We start from the raw sequence: 20,842 nt of genomic DNA, 5'->3' as shown, positions 1-20,842 counted from the left end.
TACTGCAGGACCAAATATGACAGAGGAGCCATCAGCATTATTTTAAATCTTTACTGATTACAAAACAAAGCAGATGGCAAATCAAGTCATGAACTCCRCATCTGCCATGCTTAATGAACAGTTTAATTACCCAGTCCCATTTCTGATGCATCTTTGCCATTCTCAGCTCTGGGAGTCACTTATACACTTCACACTGACTGATATCTGCAGGAACATGTGGGATCAGCAATCAGGCTGGCATTGGATAATCAATAACTTGTTTAATCTCTAACTTTTATGGTGATGGCCTAAATTATGGCTCAATAGAAACAGATTTCCTATCGTATCACATGATCTGGTTGAGGGCTCAGCAAACAAAAGGGGATTTTTCAGCCTTTTCTCTGGGCAGAAGGGTACCCAGAGGCAGACAAATGCACAGCCAGGAAATAAAAACAGAGAAACAAAAACATCCAAAACAGGCAGAGCAGTTCAGTCTTTGTGTTATGCCTTACAGAAAGCAAGGGCTGCAATCGTGGCACTGTGAATTCATAAAKATTACAATTTCAAGAGCAAACTGGCCTCATCTGGAGTAAGTTACACAAAGGAACTGAAATTGGGTTTGAGTTTTGAGCTTCCTGCAAAGGATCGTGCTCTGGCTGCCAAAAGCAGGGTGTTTTGTTTGGGGTCAAACCCCTGCTGATCCCACTCACCCCACAGCTCCTGGCAGTGCCTCCAGCACTCTGGACACAGGAGGAATCTCTGTTTTGAGGAGTTACTCACCTGGACACGTGCAGGGCAAGGGCTRGCAGCTCTGAGCCTTAATCCTGAGTAAGGAGAGCAGTGAAGACTGAGCAAAATTGGGTAAAAACACTGGAGGAGAGGAGGAGATGATCATCAACCTTTGGCTCTCCACATCAGCTGACTTTAGGAGCTTCTCAGAGTGCTTTTATTGCTGCTCTCCAGCCTCATTGCTGCTGTACGAGACCCAGCTGTGCCCTCTGGAAGCTGCCCTCCTGACATAAATAAATTTMTTTCCAAGAAATACTGACTCAATCAGCTGCTTACACTCAGATAAGGATTTTCACAAAGGGTTTTGCATTTTGGAAGCCTCCATATTGTATAAAATTTCTTAAGAGATCCAAATTTTAGCCATTCAGCAGCAGAATTGACTGTTTTTAACAGGCCCACTTCATAAACAAAGCTCCTAGAAAAAGAGAAACACTCACAAGCTTAAGGAGAACACAAAAGTCAAACTGTGTGAATAAACATGGCATTCCAAGCAAACACAGCAGTAAATCAAGCAGGGAAAAGGGCACTGGGTCTTTCCCCAGCATTTCAGGCATCTCCCAGCACTGCTGTATCACAACTACCTCAGGTACCAAAGCAAAGATGAAAAATTTCCCCAAAACTCTGAGCTAAGGGAAAGCAAAAAGCAAACCCAGCCAGGCAGATCCTTGAAAGAGAGACAGGAACCATCCCTTCAAACATCAATTTCTGTTCCATCACCTGCAGTGAAGGGAGTGACACTCCTGGAGAAACTTTCCAGTCTCGGTGCTGCCCAGATCTGGTCTGTGTTTCACATGTAAATCAGAAAAATTCAGCAGTGCTCTGATTTACAAGGACACATGGGACAAAGTGATCAACAGCATGTTCTAAACAGCAGTTTGTGAGCAGGAATCACCAGGATGCAGCTCCTGCTCCAGGATTCCAGGATTCCACTGCCAGCAGAGGAATTGATGGGACAGGACCACGGCATGAAAACATCAGAAATTGGGGAATTCTGTCCTTCAGRTCTGCCAGGGAAGAGAGATGAGTTGTGATGCACTGAACTATCCCAGTCTATGCCAGCCTCGAGCAGCAAACCAACTGCAAAAGCCCAAGGAARATCAGGAAACCCAAAACAAGCAAATGGGGCGAGGAAGGAAGCAATGGACAGAGATGTTAAATGCACTGAAATGGAAATATGAGAGCAACCAAGACAGACAGAGCCACAAAGTGCTTCAATCATAAAAAAAAACAGTCACTATAGAAGTGAGAAGAAGCCAGACTAGCAAAGCAAGAACGCCCTGAAGAGAGAACACTTACTGCTGAATATTTGTTCCTGCTGCTACCAAACGAAGGACAACTCATTATTTTCTATTCACATTTTAAAACACATTTCAGAACTTGCAGGTTCCAGTTTGAGCACAAAGAAAGGGAAACTGTTACAGCATTAAATTTGCCCTGTCCAGTGCCTCTGACGCCTTTCAGGCCTTATTTGCTCAGCACACAGGAAYTGATTCACTGCCCTAGCACAGGGTCAAACACACACAAATGCAAAAGCCATACTATCAAAAGCAGCAGCAATTCAATCATATATATAATAGTCTACCCCTAAATTAGATTTCCACAGACCTATTTAACAAGACAAAGATTGAATAGAGAGAACTCATCTTTTCCTTTCTCAAATTACATAGAAGCACACTATACTACTGGTGCCACTAATTAGATGATTAAATACCATTCTAGGTGATATGCTTTCAATGTAAAATAATTATTTTTGACAGGAAATATATTTGCTCAATCTCGTTTTAAATCAAAATATCACACTTTTTTTTTTTTAATTAAATGAAATTCCTTCTTCTGATTTTGCATGAGAAGAGCACCCAGCAGGAAAAACAGTGCTGAGGATAGATTGTCCAAGTACCATAGTGCATGTAACTCCTGCACAAAGGACCCCAGCTTTCTCTGGATGGAATATAAATTTTCAGAGAACAGCAAGGTTTTTATTCCTTCAAAATAGGAATAAAGCACACTGAAAACCTCCCCTGTCAAAACACAAGTTTATTTGCCATGGTCTGAGGAAGGACACTTCCCAATTTTTCTATGCTCCTCTTCGGGGTGAGCACAGCAAACCAAGCAAAGGTTTGTCCTTCCATATAAATCAGGGTACAATCCAGCACAAAACAAAATACTGCTGTGGTTTTACCCCACACTTAAAGCAAAGTAATGAYATCTTTGTGTTCTGTGACAAAAAGTGTTTCTGCTGAGCACTGGAGAAAAGTTAACAAAGGGAATATTTTAGAAACCATCTGAGAAACTTCCTTTAGGGCTGAGCAGTCCAGCACAGCTGAGAAGGTTGTGAAGGAAGGTTTTTTTATGGCAGTACCAAAGTAGATCATTATGGAGAGCTGCCTGCTGCTGGGGCAGGAGAAAGGGTGAGCAGGAGATGCCTTTTGTGTTTCCATGGAGAGATTTTGGTCCATCCACCCCGACTGCAGCGCTGCCTCAGCGTGAGATTCAAAGACCTGCTCCTGTTTTCTCTTTGCTCTCCATGGCACCAAACCCTGCAGATATTCTGATGGAATATCCTCTTGCAAAGTGGCTGCTTCATGCTGCAAAAACCCTTCTTGCTGCACCCCACATCACATCTTCTCTGGCTCAACAATGACACGGGAATTACACAAAATCGGGCGGGGCACAATTAAAATCGACCAAAATGCTTTTTTTTTGCACTGAAAATCAAAGCCTCAAGCTCTGGCACCAGAGCAGCTCTTTTCCCTCCTGCCTCCCCACGTGGGGAYGTGCCTGGCTCCCTCTCCTGAGCTCTGACTGCTGGAGTCTGACCTTCTGCACACACATGAGCTCATTTACGTGAGCAGCTTTATAAAACCATTGAGATTGCTCAGATGAGGCGAGTTGTGCAAGCAGTATTCTTGGAAAGAGAAGTAACTCCCATTCCGGCTACGGCAGGATTATTATTCCCTTTGTGGAAAGAGAGCTCTCAGAATTTAATATAAAATTTTCAATGCTCTGCAGGCTTCAGAATTATTGTATAGAATTTCATCATGAGAGCACACCTGATATAGGATGATGCGGACCCCTTTGATATATTCTATAGAAAGAATCTTAAAACGTATTTTCAATTTACTGGTCTAGTGCTTGCCATTACATTTGAACAGACTTCCAGCGCGAGAGGAAGGCAAATCTCTTACTCTCTGTAAATTGTTTTTCCACAGGAACAGTTGACAAGGTGCCGCCACTTCGCTCTCTTCAGGAAAGGAGGCAATGCAGCCAAAGCCATTATAAATTCCCTTCAGTGCCTCAAAACACTCCAGCAACAAYACCATTCAATTCTCTGCCCTCACAKCGATGCCAAGCCTCAGATAAAGCCAGGCACCCTGAGCCCAGCTGGGGGGAACAGAGTTTTAGAAAGCACTGGTAATTCCATCCCAATGCAKCCCTAAACACAGTTTTCATGTCTCTCACCATGCAAAGACACCAGAACAGCTTTGTAGCACCAGYTCTGGAGGTGAACAAAAGGAGAAATAGTAAGGATTGCACCTGGGAGAAGGAAATAAGGATGGGAGCTGTTCCAGAGGAAGAGGAACTCACCTTGGTGAGGAGCACCACGCGTTTCTGCAGCCGCCTGACCAGCGCTTCCTGGTGCTCGCGCTTCTTCTTCTCGTCCACGAGCTGGCTCTGGACCCGCAGGAGATCCTCCTGCAGCTGCTGCCGGGCYTTCTCCAGCATTCGGGCACTGGAAAGATAACACAGACCTGTGAGCTCTGGAGTGTTGCCTCTCCATCATCAGCAGAGATCAGGAAAAGCCCAGAGCAGGAGCATCACCATGCACAGGACCCAGGGTCACTCTCATTTTAAGGCTGCCCATTGCAAACCAGGCTGCTGCAGCCTCATTGTCAAAAAAAGAGAGGAGAGGAGAACCACCCCAGGGACTTCTTGTGCAGCACAAGGCAATTACTGCACCCTCACACGTACCAAGCATTTAAATAATTGCATTTCTGCTCCAAAATCAATCCGTTTGCCTTCGAGAACGCGCCTCGTTTTCAACAAACAACGCACGTTCTTGGGCTCTACTGGATCTWTTCCTTTTTTTCTAACAAAGTAGAAGAAAAGGCAGGTTGGATATGATCTGTTTTGAGTGACAGTACTCAGTGAGTAATTACAGCCACCACCTGCACACTGCTCTTGCCAGAAGAGAAATGTCCTCTGAGCCAGGTGATTAGCACTTCTTTTGAGATGTGGACATGAAACCACGACATCCTGGGCACTGTTCTTCTCATTTCCCCGTGCAGGATGCTGTGGTGATGCRCAGATATCTGTGTGCTCCTGGAGGAGCTGTCCCTGTGTGCCCCCAGCCCCTCATTCAGCTGCCAGGGCATCTCCCAAAAACAGCTCATCACCCATCAGCTGCTGACAAAACACTCTATCAATAACAAAACAAAGGTGAAATCACTCCTGTGATTGCTAAAGAGTCAGTTCATCATTTAAATATGACCAGTTTATCCAAAACTGTGCTAAGTGTTTAACRAGTGAGCAGGACATGAAATAAAAATATTGCACATAAGTCAAAAACCCTCAAGCAAGAGGGAAAGATCAAACCCAACATCCCCAGCTTAGTCAGGAACAGAAGAACTTTGTTTCTCCGATGTTGGAAACAACACTGGAAGATTTATGAGTGCTTCTGAGGGGTCTTATTCATCATTATAATTGAAAGAAAATAAATAAAACTGTTTTTAAATAAAATAGCACTATTGTTAAGGTACTGTTTAGACAGATCCAAAAGGGAATACTTAAAGAACACTTCTAGCATAAATCAAGTACAACCTGCGCTGCCAGGTCACCAAATTGGATTTCTKGGGAAATGTAAGTAGGAATTCACAAGAATTCCAAAGCAGCTGTCTCCCTACCTCAAAAATATTTCTCTTTTTAAAGAAGTATTTTTTTTAAAGCAGTGAATGAATTATGAAACCTGTTTAAAGCTCCAGTTTAATTTGGAACCATTCACAGACCAATTTAATTATTGGGAGCTGTGTAACAGTCTCTTCTGTGTCATATTCGGGTGGGAAGGTTCATCAAGAGGGCTTCACATCTGCATTTGRAACTGGATAATTGTGTTAGCAAAACACCACTGCTTCCTTGGGTCTGCTTTAGTGGAAGGATGGGTAAAACCTGGTAAACTCAATTTCCACCTTAATATTCATTACATTGTTCAACAACATTCCTTTTTGTGCATAGGGTAAATGTAAGTGAAAAACCCTCATTAACTGTGTTAGAACAATTAAAATCACRCTACAGAAACCTTGCTGCAAATGTTTTTTTGCTTTATCAAAGAACCTGTGTCCTGATTAGAGTCAGAACAAAAGAAGAAAATGCAAACATAAGATTAATTACTATGAAACAGCCAAAATCTTACATTTGATTATTGCAAAACATTTTGATAAGACAACGGAGGAATCTTTTTTCCTAATCTCTCAATATTGTGACTTATCTCTATAAATGTTGAGTGGACCGACAAATTATGATTGATTTGACATTCACCAAGAAAAATGAGATATGTGCTATGTTYCCTCCCCAAAATAATGAAAAATATTTGAGATTCATGTCTCATGGAGAGCACAGACATTCAGCCACACACAAAACTTTCAAACTAAGTTGGAAAACARCTGTTTCAAAACATGAGAGAAGTTGAGCAAAGAGAGACAAATGGGCAATTTCCTCAGCCACTGCATGGAAATAACACCTTCATCTGTTTATATTTCAGCCTCAGCACAAATGTGATGTTAATGTACCTAAAATTCAAATGCCTGAGATGCCTGTGAAWGCAGGGACAATCCTCAAACTCCTCRAAATRACTGCTACCATAGGTTTCCTTGCWGTGGAAGGCGTGAAATTCAACTTCCTCACAASTCTCCACACCATGCCAAAGCACATTATTAAAATCCTTTCTTCCTCTCTTTGGACTGATTGGTAATTCTTCCAGAAACTGCACCAAATACAACACAAACTGCCTCTATGAGGAAAAATCCCAAAATTCTATTTCTTATTGACACAAAACAGGATTTRAAAGTAGGTACTTGGAAGGAAAAGCCTTTAAAGCCAGACTTGTGTGCTCTTCTTCCAGCCAGATGACACCTATGGCTTTTCAGAAGTAATTGCTCGCTCAATGTGAGCGTTAAAAAATAAAATAAAAGAGGCCCAAAGTTCTCCATTCAACATAAGCTTGGAGAAGTGGCATTTTAAAAAATCTTTGCAAGTTCAAAGTAAACCTTTTAAAGCCTTAAAGAGAAAAAGTCATTTCTGTTTATCAGCCTATTAATGTTCCTTKTTCCACATCCCAGTGAATGAGATGCCAACATCTTTCTGTTCTGAGCTGTTGAGACTCTTCATATTTTGCTCTTCCCTTCTGTAATCCMCTTTAATGCAATCTTAATGATAAAACTTCATTTTCCAGAATATTCTTTGAAAGACTGAGAACAATGAGGGCAYAGACTGAATACTGAAGCCGTAAGATACATTTTAATAATCTCCTTCAAAAATGACAAAAGAAGCCGACAGCTTCCCCCCCACCCCCGGTGATCCATAAAACATTATTTTAATCATTGCATCCTTTCAGTAGCCAAGTTACCACCTTGGAGTTACTTAAAAAAAAAAGAATAACAGAGAAATAATAAAAATAAATAACAGGATGGCAGAACCAGTCTGTGTGTGAGCCTGAGAGGGAAAACAAGGGGTCCACAGTGACAATTAGAGGAGCAACAGTGTCTGGGTCATGTTGTGGCTCRGGAGGAGATGAGACACGTGTAGCTACCAGGGCCAGGTGCCAGGAAGGAAATCACATCAAAAGGAAAAGCAGAATGTGATGGGAGGAACACCGAGGGAGCACAGAGGGAAAACACAAAAACACAGTGACAGCACCACGGCAGCGCAGAGAAACGCGCTGCAGCCATCAACATCCTCGTGTCAGAAAAAAAAAATAATTAAAAAAAAAAAGGGTTAATGCAGAAACTAATGAGGCAAAAAGGAGCAGGGGAAATTGTTTTGTAGAGAGGCATTTGGATGAAGGAAGGCCCGTTCCTGGGACTTGACAAGTCGCAGCCATCTCAGTGAATCCACACACGAAACTGAGAAACAGCGCTGAACAAAAATGTCATTTCTCATCCCAGCTCCTCCCCCACGGGTTTTATAAGAAAACACAAAGTATAAGCAAAAACAAGGTAACTCCAGCATTTCTGTTATTGTCCAGTTGAAAGCAACAGGACATCCCTGCCTGTGCCYTCCCTCAAGGATCCTTCCAGACTCCAATTTCTGCATAATTTCCCCACCTGCACCATCCAGGGTGGGAATTAAAAAGGGGAAACAGAAGGGGCAAGATGAAAACAGCCTGACTTAAACAGGGACAGGACACAGGAAAGAAAAAGTGAGACTTRACAAAACAGAAAAATACCCATTCCATGTTAAAAAGGTAAAAAACTGATCCATTAAAAAATGAAAAGGCTGAAAACACAGCTGCAGAATGGAGCTGCCTAAACTAGTTTAACATTTAAGGCAGGTAAACTAAAAAAAACAACCATCAGGAAGGAGGAGAAGACTTCARTGCTACAAGTATTCCAGCTCAGAAGTCAGAGGTTTGGGTGCTAACTTTTCCTACAATCAGATTTCTGCTTCCTTTTCCTTTTCACAGGCAGAATTGTGAGTGTAGGGAAGCAGCAGCACCCACCCTGTGCTCAAATCCTGCCCTGCTGTGGGGACCAGCAGGTCTGTGTGATCTATTTGCTCACTACATTCAGAAWGAGAAATGATACAAAATATGAACATCTTTAGCAGAAGTTATCACAGGGGCTATGTTTTATTTAAAGCTTTAACTGGGCCTCACAGAGAGCCRTATGAAATACTGCTGCATAAAATACTACAGAGAGTTGGTGGGAAAACAAGCTTTCTTCTTGCTATTTATTCCTCCCAAGCCTTCAGCAAACATCTGCAGACTTTSTCTTGGTTCACACCTTGTATTTCCTCAAAGATCTTTTGTATAACTCACCAGCATCAGGCTTCCATAAATCAAAAATTATTCAAAAGTAAACAGATCATACATCACACTGCTGCCCGACATACAAGCAAGACTCAAATCATACTGAATTTATAATGAGGAAACAACATAAAGAGAATTATTTCGCTACTGCAGCCAGATGAAATGGGTAAGAAGCAGACAGGCATTTGGAGTTTTATTGGTACACTGACAATGTTTTATCTGKGAGACAGTATTTAATTTAACTCCCTAACCAGCAGCGTAACTATCAGGCTCAGAAATGCAGCTCCACCGAAGTGAACTGCTGGAGAAGAGAAATAACACACATTTTCTGCCCCAGCCCCAGTACAACGGCCATAATTAAGTGGTAGGAGCTAAGTTTTATTAAAATAAATTCACATCAAGCACCCCATGCTCCTTTTCATCGCAGGGTCAACACAAGGGAGCTGAGACCAGGAGTGTGGCCAAAATACCCAGCCCAGGGTGGCTCCACCTGAGCGGGCACTGAATCAACCCCTGGATGTGAAAATCCCTGTGCTGAACACGCCTTCCCCATCACCATCCAGGTGAGAGTGCAAGCAGCATCTCAATAAGTGAGGAACATCCCTGTTTTGTTTTGTTTTGGCATGGAAACATCAATAGTTTCAACATCCATCGCTAAATYCTGGAATGTAAAGTATTTCAAGGGTGAAATAACTACAGGCATAAATGTCCTTTTTCTAAGCGCCCTAAACCTGAAGTGTTCATAAGGCCAAAGCTTCTACTAAAGGCATTTATTTGGCAAATAAAACTTTTACTGGTATTTAAAAACCCCTGAGCCCACATTGCTGGCTGTGCACTTGCCACACCTGAAAATGTCTTCAGTACAACTGGCTGCAGAGGAAATGAAGCTGATAGCTGAATAAACAAAGTGATTAATATTAGCTTATCTAGACAAATCTTTCAGGGCCTTTGGTAGGTGCAGATGCTCATGGCTCTTGTTCTGAATCAACAAGTCAGATGTCATTGAGCAAACAGATTCCCTTTGCAGTGCTTGGAGAGAAGCAAATACTAAATGTTCTTAATGAAATGCAAGCAATTAAAAAGCAGAGTTAAAAGCATGAGTCCTCTATGATGATTAGGACAGCATATAGCCAGTGCAGCCTGTGTCATCTCTCCCTGCATCATTTGCATGTGGCATTTGGCAGTTCTGGAGGATGGGATCATTTAAAAGGGCATTCTCTGAAAAGGGTTTCCCACTTTGAGCTAAGAACAAGTTTAAAGTGTCTTTCCTACACTACAGAGAACAGGATGATCACCAAGGTGAGCATCTGGCCACAAACTGATCCACCAAACCAAGCCAAGATGTTCTCTGAACTGCTCAAAAATGCATTACAGGAAGTTGGGAAGGGAACATCTCCATCCCATTATTTTATTTGGAATTCTGTTCATTTGGTCCCTTTTTCAGCCCCTRTTTTGGCTCTCCTATCCACCCTGGMTAGTGAGGAAGGTCGRGATGTGGATGAWGCTGTCAGGAAGGGAACACACAGAGCTCCAGCACCCAAAGATGCCAACACCTCTCACTCAGCTCTGAGCATCCAGAACAAGGAATTAAAATACTGGAGAAAATTAACTCTCACAGGAGAGAGGAAAACAAACAAGCAAGCCCCCCAAAAACAACCCCAAGGAAAAATTTCAAAAGGAAACCTTTTTTCCAGCCAGGATCCAAGCACCCTCTCCTCAGCTGGCTCAATTTACATCRTCTAATTCAAATTCTAAATGCTTCGAAGTGTTATTACACTTTTTCCTTTCAAAACAAAAATGACAACAACTGAAACAAAACTCTGAATGAGAAAACCCAAAGACTGAAATAATTACTAATCAAAACASAGGCCTGTACATGGGCTGGTGAAGTCACTGGCCAGCTCTACCCAGTAATTTCTCTTCGTGTCGGCTCTGATGAGTTTTATATTTCTAACATTTCATCAATTTGAATCACTAAATTCAATTTGCATTCACAGATAAACAGAGAAGGAATAATAAATACTCTCGTCTGACCTTGAAGTGTGACACAGAGAATCACCCTGGGTGATTTCATTTCATCCTGAACCCGAATGAATAATGCACTTGGCCCCACCAGTTCCCAATCTGGTGGGCTGGAGGAACTCATGGCTGTGCCTAAATGTGCTGAGGAAAGTCAAAACTTCTCACTCTTTTTTTTTGGACTGGTTTTATTTCTGCTGCTCCCTCACTGTAGGGATTAAACCCATTCCTCTTTCCTTCCCCACCACTCAGCCCCAAATCCACACCCCAAGGATTTCATTTCATTGCACAGTCACAAGTGGAAAACGAGGTGAAGGCATTGCAATTTTCTCAACCCAAATCAGTAYCAGGKGCATTTTAAAGTSCWCATCATCACTCTTCTCCCTCCCAGWAAGCTGCCAGGTCACTGGGCYWACTCTCCAGCAGCCCAATCACACCACAAAGGCAATGGGTAACAAAAACACCACAAGTGACTAAGAATATTTCCAATTTCTGTTATATATTGCAACCAACACTTATCAAGAGAGAGGGAAAGTCACCTGGGAACAGCATGAGAGCTGAGGAGCTCTAAAGAATAAAGAACTGATAAAGAGGGGTGGAAGAAAGGGAAAATTTGCTTGAAGTGGTGAAAGGAATGAGTAGGAGAATGGTCGTGCTGAACCAACTTGTCAGCAAACAAATCTGCTAAAATTCTAGGCTCTTGACAGATAGATAATGGCTTATCTTAATAAAATAAGAAGGGTCAAAGTGTTTGGATGAGAAAAACAAAACATTAAAGCCTCCACTGCAATATAGCAAGTGAGTCCTCCCAGGCTGGTGACTCATTACAGCTTTGTGAAGGTTCTGCAGATCCATTTCAAATTACCTTTTCCAACGAGACCTCATTTCCAATGTGCATTACAGTGCTCCACAGTGAAATGAGGATTGAAATGAGGATTTTATATTACTGCTCAGTCACTCTTTCTTTGTTTTTAATATCTGAAGCTAAGACTACCTGAAAGAATTTACAGAAACAACATTGTTTAAAAAATTTTTTGTAGAACAATCCAGTGATAGACCCCCATCACAAATCTCATGAAAATCCAAAGCCATGGCTCAGCATTTCAGCATCAGGCTTTTGTCAGTGGAAATCCCTCCAGGTTACGTGATGGAGCTTGTCTGGATTTTCACTGGGGACTCAGAAGAGAATTTGTGATGTTACTTGTTGACAACAAATAAACCCAAACAATTAAGTGCCACCCCCCTTGGGACACTGGCACAGACAAAAGCAAAGCAACGACTGCAAAGTCACTCATCTCTCTGTGACAAGCACTCTGCCAGGCTGCTGCTCTTGGCTTTTCTTTCTCAAAAGCACCAATTTAACTCCATCTCCTCTCTGCCTCCCACCTGCTTTGACTCAGCTCGTGTCAGAGCAGTCTAGCAGGATCTGAGCCATATTAAGCACAGCATTGTAACAGAACCTGCTAATCCTTAAAAACCACAATATGGACTTTTGGATACGCATATTAAGTTTGCAAAATTCTTAAAAATCCCACCATCAAATAACTTCACCTGGATTTTCCAAGTGCCACCACATCTTTGGGCACAAACAACATGGCATGGTGTTGTAGGATCTTTTCTAACAACAAATCAGAGCTCAATGCTAACTGCATCTGTTTTCTGCAGGATCTCTGCCTCATTTGCTGCAGAATTTGGAAGATTAATGAAGCACAGAAATTGCATGAAGAGAATGGTCTCATATCAAGGCAACTGAAAGTCTCCCMAAAAAAATTCCAGCTCCAATTCTGACCCCTGCCAGAGCTCCCAGTGACACTGTGACCTTTCCAAAGCATCCTTGGTGCTCCCTGATGGGGCAGCCCTTGGTGCTGAGCTCCAGGGCTGATTTCACTGCTGCTAAAATCAGCAACAGCTACTCAGACCACACAGAGCCTTGGGCAAGTGTTTTGAAGGAATATGTTCTAAATATCCTATTTTGGCGTCTCTGAAAATAAGGCTACACTTTCTCCTCAGTTTGCATGTGGTATAATAGAAATAGCATAARAAACAACTGATAAATTATTAAATTCCTCTGTAGAAAAGCATCAGTAGCTGCTCATTAAGTCAACATAATCCACAATYTCTGCCAAGTGAAACAAGAATGCTGCATGCTACAGGAAACCACACTAAGGAGGTGTCAGGTGCCCTGAATTTTGGATTTTCTACCCCCCTGAGAACTTCACCTCGCAACCCCAATCTTGCCTCTCAGTAGCTATTTTCCTCATGGGAAAAATCTTGAAAATACTTTTACAATGAACCAACTAAAAAAGCCCCAAAGCATACAAGCAAAACCACATATCTAAGAACAAGAATGAGGCAAAACAATAGACTTAGCTGAAATGGCCCCAAAAACATCCACTGTGGAGTAAGGATCCCAATTATTTTATATATTATTTTATATATTATTTTATATATTATTTTATATATTATTTTATATATTATTTTATACACTATTTTAGATATTATTTTATATATTGTTTCATATATTATTTTATACATTATATAATATTTCATTTTATATATTATTTTATGTATTATTTTACATCCTCATCCATTTTGGGCCTGTCCATAAGCACAGGCAGACCCACAAAACAGACAAGAGCTGGTCTGCAGCCATCTGGTGTCAGATAATGAGACTCAAGGAACTGGGATCTTTCCAAGCTCGACTGTCACACCAGGAATTTTTGCCATTCCTCCTGCAGCAGCTCTGCAGCCCCTCTGTCTGTAAATACAAGGAATATGTAGAGCTGCACATCCTTCATTGCCCCTTTGCTGTGTTTGGGCAGCTCAGACCCTTCTTCCAAGCTGGAATTTTTTCCCCATGAAAAGAATATGCCCAGATCAGACTTTGAAGTCCTGCTAACTTCATTCCTAAAAGATCCTGTGCTTGTTTGCTTTCCCTGATTCACCCAAGGATTCAGAGCACTGTTTCAGTCTTCCACTGGACCACTGACACAATGAGGATTTACATTCAGGGCACAAAGACCTATCTTTCTTTAGTTTTTATCCCCAAAATTAGCTCAAAGAACCCATAAACCAATACAAGGCAAAGGGAATAAAGCTGTCACCATGGAAGGAGAACTGCCAGAATAACTGCATTTATAGCCCTGTTACAACAATTCTTCTGCATCAATATTTTTAAGTGTTTAATAAAACAATACTACATTCAATGCAATCTTTTTGTAATGAATACTTATAGAAAAACCAGTCAGGTAGACTTGTAAATAGCCTTTATACAGCAGTTTCAGGATTCAAAACCACTAGAYGAGCAGAGAAGTCAGATCCCTTATTTTGTGGTGAAGCTGTGACAAGGACATGAATTTAAAGATGTGGCAACCAAGTAATTTGGTTTCTGTATCACCCATAAAAGAAAAGAAATAGTCTGCTCAATGTRATTTGGTGTCAGCAAGCTGGAACAACAAATCACACATGAACCAGCTCCATGTTGGAGGGGCAGGATAATTCAGTGTGGATTCAACAGGTGAAGGGAGAAGTTTCTACCCTGTGGCACTATAAATTCATCACTGAATTAGTTTGACCCTGCAGAGCATGGCACTGTGTGGTCTGGAGTATCACAGGATCACGGACACCTTCCACTAGAAGAGGTCACCAGAACCCCATCCAGCCTGGCCTGAAMAMTTCCAGGGATTGGGGAACCMTTCAGAGGTACCTGGCAAGGCTGATTTATCCATTGCTTCCAAAAATCATTCTGACCACGGTGCTTTATTTAAGGCAAATCACAGCAAGACAATGCCACTAACGTGTTTATTTCTGCAAACTCCTTTAGGAAGAGAAGAAGAAAACCTTCAGTGAGAGATTAGGTGGGCCAGCAAAGCAAATTGATGAGAAAAAGTTGCCAAGACCCAACTCAAACCCCAAAGCAGTAATCGGCAGACAAAGCCCACTCTTTGGAGCTGTCCACCAGCACAACTGGTGTTCCGTGCTGGACAGAGGCACTTTGGCACCCAACTGATGGGCTGTGCTCAGCAAATCCTTCCATTGCCACCTTTTYTCCCTCATCACCTCCCCTGCTGTCCCTGCTGCAGCTGATTGATTCCTCCTGGTTATTTTATTCCTTTATTGATCCTCCGTGCAGAAAAGGCATCGATGCACTCAGGGCCAGGCACCTGCTCAGATGCTGCAGCCTCCAGCTGCCTTCAGCTCTTCCAGAGTTCTCACTGGAGAATAAGAAGGAGCTTTTAGGTATTGGCAATGTCATAAAATGTTCYTTCCTTGTGTCCTACTTCAGCAGAGCTGACAAACTCTCCGCTCGCTGTCACTGGACTAATGAGAAAAGAAGCACTTCTAAAGAGCTTCGGGTACTTTTGCATTGCAAAGTGAAAAGGAGCAAGTAAGATATTTCAATGATGTTYGTTCCAAAGCCCCATAAAGAGGACAGAATAAAGGGAACGTTTCTGCACAATCACTGTATCAAGCAAGCAGCTCACTTATTAATCTCTCCTTCCTCCGCATTCACTGGCTCGGGGGCTTGAAAAGTTGACACTTGACTTGAAAAATGCCAACTCTAAGCAGTTTATTTCCTCTTGAACTTTAAGAGCTGACTGAGACAGAARTGACCTTTAAAAAGGCAGGGTTAGTTCTTGTATGAATTGATAGAAGGATTCTTTGCTTACACAGCACAGCAAGGTACTGAGCAAATCTCCTGTACAAACTCCCCTCTCTCACCAGAGGCAAGAACAACACCGTGTTCCCTCAGCCCCAGGATCCACAAAACAGGAGGATTTGGGACCTGGTGACCCAGCTTGTCTACAACAAGAGGGGAAGAGTGTGATACAACCAGAAATCGATGACCCTGTAATGCCCAGGACAGAGAATACACCAACATCCATAACCTGAGGACACCCAATGTTCCATCTCAAGGCAGCAGGGCAGGCACAGCCAAAATTCAGCAGAGCCACCAGATAATTATCTGGTGTACCTAAATTTAGCTTGTACCTAAATCCCAGCAGCAGCCTCCAGCCACACAGCCCTGCTGCCAGTGGGACACTGAGACACCAGGACTCATTTCTGCTTTGGGACATCTCCCCAGTGGATGTGACTTTGCTCACATCAAGCTTAATTTATATCAATCTTTGCTCACATCAATCTTTACTGAAGCTGCTGGAAAAGAAACCAATCACTACCTGGCTCATTAGTGCTCTTTGATGAAAGGCAGCTCGAAAATRCAAATCAATACCAACAATAATCATTAACTATACCTACTAATAATCACTGAGCTGCCACACCAACAGCCAGAAATGGGCAGAATATTCTTGTCTGAGGTTCACCACACAATTAATACCATCAGATGTCCAAAGAAAGGCGATTGAAGGGTTTTGTGGCAGCAGGAGACAACCTGGGAGTTTTGATAAAGAAAAKTCACAAAGCAAATATCTGGGATGTTAACAGCGAGGGGAATACACAGGGAACAAGTGATATTTCGTTTATCCAARTAGTCTAAGAGTATTCACTTGTTTCTCCCTCTGTAAGGAAGGCAGATGTAACCAAGTTGGTAACAGCAAAATATTAATGCAGAAAATGAGCAAACTTTCCACTTCTAGGCAGGGAAACTCCTGAGAGGGAGGGTTGAAATTTTGCATTATCTATTACATTTTGTTTACATTATCTTATTTCTAGCCTTGATCTTCAACTATTAAGCCATGCTGACTGCAAGCAGTAAAGGACTGATGGAGTTCAGAAATCTCCAGTGAAGTATGAAGTATCACTTTGCCATCAGCAGCAATGAAATGCTTCCCATCTACCATCAGCCCACTTAAGCAGAAGCAGACATCTTATAAAGAGAACCCCGTGGCAATTCTGTGCAGGATTTTCTTATTCTCTGGAAGGGAAATACACATCAAATTCACCAAGGCAGACAGAAGAAATTATGCCTTATACAGTTTGGGTTAACTTATTAATAATGAATCATTTTTGCCATTATTCCTAAGGTTTACTAACAGGCTCTGTGGCAGGGGGAAAGGAGGTGGGGAGGGGTTTTTTGCTCTCCAGTGCAACCTGAGGCATGACAGGGAACCATGGCCTCAGAGGGAAATATTGAGTGGAAACTCTCAGAAAAGAGCTTGGCATCTCTCTGCTGCCAGAGACGTAGAAAATCCCTGCACCTGAAATATATATATATAYAGTTATATGTGCAGTGTAAAAATATATATATAAAGAGAGAGAAAGAACACAGTCCTTATCAATGCATATTAAAGCACAATATCTGTACTGTTTTATCCTATGTAGCATTGCAAGAGTTGCAAGTATCAATTTTTTWAAATATTTTTAAATGCTCTCTGATCTCTCTGGGCTTTTCCTGTGTGTATAATCACAGGAGGTCTTGGGGAAACTTCTGCAATCCATTAGAGAGACTCCCACTTCCTAAGCTGCTGCACAATCACTTCCTTTAACAGCCAATTTAACAGTGTTTAGCCTCCAACTGTTGCTCTCTCTCACAGAGTTCTGCTTTTGGGGCTCTGACTCTTGTGCATAAAAAACGCTTCTTAACATCTTCAGGGTGATATGAAAACACAGATTTATACTGTAGGTGCATAACTGCTGCAAAACAGATTTGCTCAGCTGTAACACACATCAAACAACATTAAAAAACCAGTAAGGAACCTCCATCCGATTTACATGAGATGTACTTTGAGACTTGTAACTTTTGCCYGAAGGTTTTAATTAAAGCAATTCATGTCCCAGGGCACTTTTCTTGTAGCAGTGTCTTCCCCATTCAGCTGCTTCAAGGACTGTGCTCTCTGTGCTTTGGCACCATTTAATCACTCCCACGGGAACAAATGGTAACACGAGAGCAGATCACAAAAACAGCTTGAGATGAAGAGGGAGAGATGAAGAACTAAATGTAAAAGAAGAAACAATTTTGTACTCTTTATTCAAGAGTCTATTAGATCTCGGGAATGACAACAAAAAGGGGAGAAGGTGTTGGATGGARGGAAATCTGAGGCTGGTGAGTTCTGTCGCTCCCAAATCGAAATTTCAGCACTGATCATCTTCCATMAGGGGATTTTTCTGTCCTCTCTACTCTTTGGAAAGAGGAAAGCACTGATCAAAAATCCATGTTTGGCAGCTCTTTCCCTCATCATTTAATTCACTCCGAGGCAGGAGAATTTACAAGTCGCAGCCACTTTGGTTACTCAGGGTTTTTTCAGCAGAAATGCACCCAGTGGCCCAGAAGAAAGGGTGGAATTTTTCCTCAGATTTTATGCMACAGCACAGAAAACAAAGTTTACTGAAGGATGAAGGAACATCAACAGGCAAGACACAATAAATTATCTTTCTAGTAGGTTGTGTAAGTCAGCTTTCAGCAGCAACAGGCAAAGCTAAGCAAGGGTTTTGCTGAAAATGAGGAATCCAATTTTACAATAAGGACTTTGACATAACATACTGCAATAAATACTGCTGGAGTAATAATCTAGGTGGTTTTATTAACAAAAAACAATGCAAAAAATAATTTGCAATTATTAAAACTCTTGTCAATTTTGCACAAATAACGTAAGCAAACCCTCTCCCCAAATGCATCAACACAGTGAGGGGGGGAAAAAATTTAATTTTAATTTTAAAATGGAATTCAAGCAAAAAATTGATAATTTTGTTGCAAATTCACAAGAAGCTTGTAAGAATACAGAATATATTTCATTCCATCAATAGCAACATTGCCACCCTGGGATTGCCAGCAGAGTTCCTCGTGTGTTGACTGACATCTGGTGATGCAGAGAGCAGCTGTACCAGCCACAGGTGATGTTCCAAACCAAAAAATGTTTGCAGGGGCTCTTTGGAAGAAAAAAGCAGCCAGGAACAGCCAGCAAGAGCTTTCCAGGCCTTTTAAGTTGCTGCAGATACGTGAGGCTACATATAAAAGATAACTTGCACAGTAACTATATATGGCCTTCATTCTTTAATCTTAATTAATGAAAAAAACCCCAATAAAATAGAAGGAATAATTTAAAAAAAAAACATTCATTCTTTAATCTTAATTAATGAAAAAAAACCAATAAAATAGAAGTAATAATTTAAAAACAAAAAGAACCAAAGAAGAAAAATAACAAAAAACAACAGGAAGAGTGTAGTAAAGACACACACAAAACCATCAGGGTTTTGCAGAAGTTATTTTGTGCACGTACACTGGCTGAACTGACAGACTGCTAACCTGGGAGAGGTTTTTCTTTGATGCTGTGGCTGTTCAAAGTTATTCTCAGATTGAGTAAAACCAGTAAACAACAAAACCAGAAATCTGTGAAAATATCCAAATACTCTGTACTGTAGAGGATCACGCTTTAATGGCATGTGTGCCCAAAGGAGTAAGTATTTTCTGATCTTGAGCTAATTTTATGACATTTTTAGTATCTCAAAATGAGTATATATTGACAAGCCTACTTGKAATCGCTTAAATCAATCAGGCAGTCAATCAATTTTAGTTGAATTCATTAGTCTATTTAGAGATAATTGATTCCACAGCTCCAACTATTAGATACTGATAGCATCGATATATTTAACAACCTGAGAATGATTTGAAAATCCATAAGTCTGTAATTACTGATGACAAACTTCATACAGGAGTATTTTAAAGCCCTAATCTGGCTGATTTCATCAGTGKTTTTTTCTCACCCTTCTCTAGTTCCAGGCAACAATAGCCAATTCATTCCAAGGCTGTTCATGCTCTCATTTTCAGGACYTTGGAGTTCCAATATTTGTGTTTCTATTAAAGCAGGACAGCCTAGTGAAATGACTGTTTTAATGGTTTTATAAAAAATGTATAGAAACATTTCTATCGATTAAAGAATCCTGTTAAAAAAGAATTAATGTTTGTATTTTACCAGTAGTGTTTACAGAATAAAACCAGTTTCACAAGCTCATCTTTCATTTTTTTAATTGGATTTGTGAAATAGTTCCTCCATTTGTGGTGCAGTACATGGGATAAAAGAGTTGGAATTAAAGGGAATGAAGGCACAATCCAACATTTCCATTGCACTGAACTTTCACAGCTCTGCTSTTAACTACAGCACAGAGCTCTTACAGAGGTTACCTGAGCAAGTGGATATTTCCAAACCAGATAAGAAACTTCTGTTTGGTTTTTTACCATCATCATCGATGGAACAAAGGCTGAGCWAAAAGATATTGTCTGCCAGCTCCTCAGAGTGGGTTTTTAAAGGCTGAATTAAAGTATTAAATTGAAATCAAAGATGGCATCTGAAATATAAATTATAAAATATAAATGAAATATATTCTTCCCTGAGTTAACCCCATGACAACCAGTTTTGCCCTAAACTGAGGACTAAATTTAACCAAGCCCTCAGTATTTATTTCAAATGTGGGGCACAAAGCCAGGCTGCAGCCTGCCTGGCCTACATTGGCACACTCCTGGATTTCAATTTTCATATTGGTGGGGCTTTTTTATTTTTAATTCTTTTTAATTCCCTGAGAAAACTGCTGGCAACTCGGTTTCAACAAGCAAATATAAGCTTCCTATGAGGTCTTACACCAAGTTGTTWAGTAGAAAATCCTGGGTTTAGCACTTGGCAGGTTTGAGCTGGTGCAGAGCAGGGCAGGGACACGAGAAGGGGGCACCAATTTCCATGAAAAATACCAAAGGCAAAGCACCAATATTTGAATATTCAAACCACTTCCAGAACTTATTCCCCTTTTTCTTCAAGCTCCTATAAAAACATCATAAGCAATCGTGTTAAGTAGCATCAAATTTATTTATATAAAGCTAATTGCAGTGCCTGTCTCCACTGACATCCCAAGACAAATTTTGCAGCCAGGAGAGAGCCCTGAAGAGAGAAAAACTAATCCATGCAGATGCCTGAACAATCTTTGCTTGCCTTCATGGGATTCCCTGCTGAATCCTGAAAACCTAGATCAATTTGACATCAACTAATTGTGGTTATTCTCACCACCCTTCCAAGTGAGGGCCAATCAGAAATCCTAGGCAGCACAAGTTACCAACCCCAAAAGGTAAAATCTGGATTGCTGAGAAGA

At 41.3% G+C, this 20,842-nt stretch overlaps 1 protein-coding gene across 1 annotated transcript in view; it reads right to left on the bottom strand.

Annotated features, from left to right (window-relative positions):
* LOC130575686 (mitotic spindle assembly checkpoint protein MAD1-like) overlaps positions 1 to 20,842 on the bottom strand; it is a gene marked incomplete at its 3' end in the record, with an annotated part of 188,555 nt that overhangs the window by 84,593 nt on the left and 83,120 nt on the right. Inside the window, exon 11 of the mRNA XM_057369757.1 lies at positions 4,354 to 4,498. Within this exon, the coding sequence (XP_057225740.1) occupies positions 4,354 to 4,498 (145 nt within the window). The remainder of the gene's footprint in view (positions 1 to 4,353; positions 4,499 to 20,842) is intronic.

This window comes from Malurus melanocephalus, unplaced genomic scaffold, assembly GCF_030028575.1.
Source record: "Malurus melanocephalus ecotype Western Australia unplaced genomic scaffold, MMel_1.1 scaffold_115, whole genome shotgun sequence".
NCBI lineage: Eukaryota > Metazoa > Chordata > Aves > Passeriformes > Maluridae > Malurus > Malurus melanocephalus.
This window is presented reverse-complemented; position numbering and strand designations above follow the sequence as displayed.